Raw genomic sequence first — 6,000 nt, forward strand, 5'->3', positions numbered from 1 at the left:
TGTGCCACCACACCTGGCATCAATGTCTCCACAATTCTTAAGCACAATTATTTATATTCTGTATCTGATAATTCTAGCATTTAAGACTCTCAGATAAACTACTATTTGTTCCTGATATCTGCTGATCATAATGGCTTGTTTCCTTGTGTATTTTAAAATTTAAACATGAATTCATCATTGTCAAAGGGACCTTGGGATAAGGGCACATCCCTCCAAAAAGGACTTCCATTTACTCCAGCCAAGTTCCCTGAGGCACTGACACCCTGAGACCACTTAAGTCACTTTTCTAATTTATGAATTCTAGGACCACAAAAGTGGTATGCATTCAAACCCAGCATTTGTGTCATGGCAGATGAATATTTAGAATTTTCTAGAGAACCCTTTTTCCCCACCAGAACTGTTGTCTCCCTTTTCTGGTGGATGATCTTTTTTCTGGCCCATCCTCCTAGTCACTGAGACTGAAGGCCTTAGGGTCCCACATTTATGAAGGGGAGGAAGACTATGTGCTAATTCCTCATACTTCTGTACCTGCGCAGGCTTAAGACCTCATCTCCCATCCCTTGTGTGGCTGTTGGCATTGACAGGTCTAGGTTTCTGAATCTGCAAGGACCCTAAGGTTGCTGTGGCTTCATTTCATTTTCAGCCTGACTCTAGCTCCCTCTTTGTTCTTGGATTGAGTGGATCTGCTTCTACTGAGGGAGCTCAGAAGGTGTCATAAAGGGTGATTGGTATAACCCATCCATCCTCCAGGTAGTTTTTTTGGAGGCAGAATATTTGAAACATTATTCCCTCTAATCTGTCCCTTTTTTATAGCCAAATATGTCCATTTAAAAACCAGATCTACGGCTGGAGTTGTGGCTCAGCGGTAGAGCGCTCGTCTCGTACGAGCAGGACCCTGGGTTCGATTCTCAGCACCACATAAAAAATAAATGAGTGAAATAAAGTTATTATGTCCAACTACAACTATAAAATAAATATTTAAAAAAAAACCACAGATCTGACCATGTCACTCCTAGACTTCAAATCCTTCACTGGTTCCCCATCCTCTCAAGGCAAAGACCCAGTTCCTTTTCATGGTCTAAAAAGTCCCACCCTAAGCTGCCCCAGCCCTCTCCTCACAAGGCCTAGATGTGTCTATCTTCCTTTGTGCCCTGGGCCTAGCCTGCCAACTAATGCTCAATCCATTCAGCTTTGTTGGATGAATGAATCAACAAGGTGGCACTGAGCACCTACTACCCTGGATGTTCAACAGCACTCTCTCCTTGAACTCTCAAAATGCTCTGTGCAATAGGATTATTACCACCCCGCTCCCTTCGCCAAACAGACACGAACACTGCAAATGAGGAAACAGAGACTCAGAGGTGACTTGTCCAAGGTGACACACCCACATGTGAGTTCCAACCCAAGTTTCTTCCTGAGCCAAGGCATATCAGTTCAGCCTCAGGGAACCAAGTCCATTGCTATGGTTTATGTCCATGTCTTAATTCCAGAGCCAAGAGCCTAACTCCCATTTATGCACACATACCCTACTCCCTCCATCCCCCACCAAGAAGAGGTTCTGCCCACCTGTCCATGCACAGCCTGAGGGACAAACAGTACAGAGATGCATATCTGTCACCCTGGCAACCCTGGCACCTCTTTGGCTTAACTGGAATGAGGCTGGTCAGTGACTTTCCTTCCTCCAGATGATTTCCCCCTTCCTTCATTCCCATAAATACCCACTGAGCTCCTGTTCTGGGCCAAGCGTGGGGCTAGGCTCTGGGAACACAGAGAAGGCCCAGACCTGGGCCTGCCCTTGAGCTCATAGTCTGTAGGAGCAACAGGTGCAGGTGGAGACAATGATAGTCATCCTGATCAGGGCTATGATCATGGGGATCACTGGAACTGAAGAGGCCCAGAGGAGGTCTCCAACCCAGCCTGGGGCACTCAAGAAAGCTATTTGGGACAGATGGTGCAGAGTTGCAGATATGACGGAGAAAGAAGTGCAAGAAGGGACAATGTGCGAAAAGGGCTGGAGACACTACACCTGTACAGCAGTTAGGGGGCTAAGCAGTCTCAAAGGGCTGGAAGACAGAGGCTCCAAAAAGGCAGCTAAATAGAGAGGTGAGACGGGGCCTGACTGGGGAGCTCAGGAAAGAGGGACACTGGCCCCACTTAACTTAATAATAGCATTAACACCATCCATCACCAAGAGAATATCATTCAAGTTTTATCTAAATTGGAGACTGCATTATTTCACTCAATCCTCCGGCTAGCAGGCACTCTTATCTGTACTGACAGATAAGAGGAAGGGAAGGCCCAGAAGCGGAAACAAGGTCTGGCCCCTCCCATGAAGCTGGGAAAAGACAAATGCTTTCTGCATCTCAGTGCTCCCAGTCTTTCCCCTGGCCTGACTGTGACAGAGGCCCCTCCTTCTCATAGGCTGTGTCTTCAAGGCCACTCTCCTTTAGGGCACCTTCAGGTAAGCAGGTGATGGGTCTGTGATGAGGGGCCATCTCCTTGGGAACACTGAGACAGGGATGAGAAGGTGAGGAAGGTGGCCAAGGGAAGCACAGGGTTGGGTGAAGAATGGAGCAGGGCTGGTGACCAACTTCAGGAATTTGGTGGGGCTTTCCCATTCAGATCCCATCCACTTAAGGCCCACATGAGATAGGAACTGGACAGAGTGGAAGGGGGCATCAGGCAGCCTGGAGCCACCTCCCTGCTCTCCTCTTGCCTCCCACCTCCCATCTGTTGTCACCTGGTCTGCTACCCTGGTGCTTCATAGGCAGAGACAGAGTGGGGTAGCTAGAAGATCCTCAGCCCCAGCTAAAAAGCTCCCATCCCAACCTCAGTCAGGGTGAGGTGGATGTGGGGCAGGGAGGCGAAGTCACTCAAGAAGCATTCTGGAGCCAGAAGTGGCTTTTAATCCCTGCTCCATCATGGGAGAGGGGGACTTTGGCGCCACGAGTGAAGTAACATATCCACTTCCAAAGAGATATTTCTAAACTCCTTCCAGAGACCCCTTAAATGCACATAAAGCGAGTGCCCTGTGGCATAACAAGGTGGCCTTTAAGCATTTTAAAAGCACATAACCCTTGGACTCAAGCTGCGTCTCAGCAATAACTTACTGCAAAAACCTGAGAAAGTTCTTTAACCTCTATGAGCCTCAGTTTTTTCGTCAATGGCCTGGGAAAGACAGGATCTACCTCCTTGTATTGTAGTAAAAAATGAGATTGTGTAAAGCACAATAGGAAGTACTCAGAAAAGATCAGCAATTATAACTTTTTCCTAACATTATATATTGCCATCATTTATTTTACTGAGCAGCACTGATTTTATAATAAAACTAAATAACTTTAAAAGATTGAGTACATACCTATGACTTGGCAATTCTACTATTAAGAGACATTCCAGAGAAACACATGCGCAAAGGACACCTGTACAAGAATATTCAGTATTTGAACAGCAACACATGGGGACCCACCTCAATGTCCAACAAGAAAGGTAAGTAAATAAATGTGAGTCTTTACACAGGGTGGTGTACCATATATCAGGGCAAGGACAACCAGAGTCACATGATCAAGAAGGCTAAACCTCAGAAACCTGACGTTGAATGAGGAAAAAGCTGCAGGACAACACATGCTATGACTCCACTTTAAAGAACATCTACCTACCATTTAGCATTTCATATATTCAGCAAAAGAATGAAAACGGGGAAATGAAAAAACCAAAATTCAGGATGGCAATTATCTCTGGAGAGGGAAGGAGGGAAGGAGTGTCCACAGAGGTTTCCATGGTTTATTTCTTTTTTTTTTATTTTTATTTTTTAAATTTTTTATTGTTGGTTGTTCAAAACATTACAAATTTCTTGACATATCCATGGTTTATTTCTTAAAAAAAAAAAAAAAAAAGAACATGAACTAAATGGGGCACAGTGATAATATCTGACAAAGTTGGGTGACAAAAAATGAGAGTTCAGTTTATTATTTGCTATCTTCTTCCAAAGGCTTAAAAATATTTTATAATTTTTAAAGTGGTAGAGATTTGAGGCTTACTTTGTTCACCACTGACCATCCTGCCTAGGGCTGGGCCCAAGAGAGGTCTTATTTGATGAGTGACTGAATTAGTGTCCACAGAGAAGGTGGAGATAGTTCTGATTTGGGCCTCAACTGATCAGATCTCATGAGGATGACTCTGACCAAGGCAGGGGTAGATAGACCTACATGACCTCAAAGAACAGTAGGCCATGGCAGGACTGCAGGGAGGCAGATGTGGTCAGTCTGAGGAAGGTCTGCCAGTGCTAGAAGAGCCAGCCTGCTGCCCTGGAATCCCACAGCAGGCCCAGAGGAGCCTGAGGTTGTGGAGGGGACTCAGGCATGGATGTGGTGGTATAAAGAAGAGGGATGAATGTGGATTTCAGTCCCAAAGTCTAGGATTCTTTCATGGAAGCCTTGCTCCATGCCTGAATACTCTCCAGGAAATCACTTTTCTAGACCCAGGGGGGGGGGTGCTAAGTCAGAGCTGGGCAGAAGGGGACCTAAGCAATCTCCAGATTTACAAGGACTTCAGCCCTCAGCAGGAAGGGAGTAGGTGGCCCAGCCTCCCCATATTTTCCAAAGGTGGGTCGAAAAATTTAGGGAGGGTAAAGAACGTGGCCAAAGTCATATAACAAAAATGATAAAGGCAAAACTTACCAGGCATCCCTCACCAGCAACCCAGCTTCTGAACTCTTATACTCCAGCCCCACACAAAGGCCCTATGGGGACATCCAGCTGCCCAGATGGCACCAGGTTCCTAACTTCCCTGTTCATTTGTTAGGCCTCAGGCCCTTGGCAAATATTGTCACCGGTAGTGAGGCTCCAAGCAGGGCAGGCATAGGTTCCAGCTCACCTGGGGTTCGATCTCTGCCCAGCAACCTGCCAGCAGCCAGAAATCCCCGCAGCTGCCCCTACCCACCGGGGCTTAGGAAAGGCAGAGCTGCGGAAGGTCTCTGGACAGCAAGCAGCTGTCACTGCTACAGGGGCAATGTGGAGGTCCCACAGGAGTCCTCAGTGGGTGGGGGTAGGGCTGGGCAAGACAGCCTTGTTGACAGTGCCAACGCCCACCTTTTACAACCCTGTTACGTCCCCTGGGCCGGGTTGGACACACAGCCCTTTAAGTCCACCCAATATCACTGAAGATGACGTGGGTGGGAGCTCTGACATCAGACAGAACTCGTCCCAACTCTTACCTCAGGGAGGAGCGAAGACAAGTCAGATAAAGAGCTATGCCTCAGTTTCCTCATCTTAGCGGGGGGGGGAGGGGGGGATGGTCACAGGCCCACCCAGACACCAACGCCACGCGGCTGGTGAGCAGGCTCCTGCAAACATGGCTCTGACTACACCTCCGTGAGAAAGTTGGGACCCAGAGGGGGAGTGGCCGACCCAGGGTCCCCTGGGGCAGTTTCCGCAGCCCCCTCGCGGCTCCCGGCGCGGGCCGCCCCAGAGGCAGCGGGGCGGGGGACTGCGCGCCCGTCAGGGGCGACAGCCGCAGTGCGGGCCGCGGGCGCGGCGGGGAGGCTCGGCGCGGGCCCCCGCACGTCCCCGCCCCGGCCCGCGCCCCCGGGGCCGCCCGCCGCGCACTTACCCCGCGGGCAGGGCGCCCGGGGCGCCGGCCGTGGTCATCGCCGAGGGGGGCGAGCGGCGCTGCCCCCGCCGGACGCCAGCAGCGGCCCAGGTTCTGCCGCCGGATCCCGGAGCCCCGCGCTGTGCAGCCGAGCCACGGAGGCGGCGGCCGGGGAGGGGCGCGCCGGGGGCGGGGAAGGCTGCGGGGCCGGGCCGGGCCGGGCCGGGCCTCGGTCTGCCCACCCGCGCAGTGGGGCCACGGCCACCCCCAGCCGCGCGGAGCTGGGGCAGGGCTGGGGCGGGGCCTGCCTTCCCCCGGCCCGCGCGAGGGTCCCCACCCCCACCCCGGACAGGTGCGACCCGGGCCACAGATTCTGTGCGCAGACCCCGCCCAGCCCAGCGCTCGCTCCTTCCG

At 51.1% G+C, this 6,000-nt stretch overlaps 1 protein-coding gene across 1 annotated transcript in view; it reads right to left on the bottom strand.

Annotated features, from left to right (window-relative positions):
• The window catches only part of Ttc39a (tetratricopeptide repeat domain 39A), a 36,455-nt gene extending 30,755 nt beyond the window's left edge, over positions 1 to 5,700 (bottom strand). The window contains exon 1 of the mRNA XM_027944895.2: positions 5,608 to 5,700. Within this exon, the coding sequence (XP_027800696.1) occupies positions 5,608 to 5,645 (38 nt within the window). The 5' untranslated portion in view covers positions 5,646 to 5,700. The remainder of the gene's footprint in view (positions 1 to 5,607) is intronic.
• Between the last annotated feature and the right edge of the window lie 300 nt (positions 5,701 to 6,000).

Source organism: Marmota flaviventris, chromosome 10, assembly GCF_047511675.1.
Source record: "Marmota flaviventris isolate mMarFla1 chromosome 10, mMarFla1.hap1, whole genome shotgun sequence".
Lineage (NCBI taxonomy): Eukaryota > Metazoa > Chordata > Mammalia > Rodentia > Sciuridae > Marmota > Marmota flaviventris.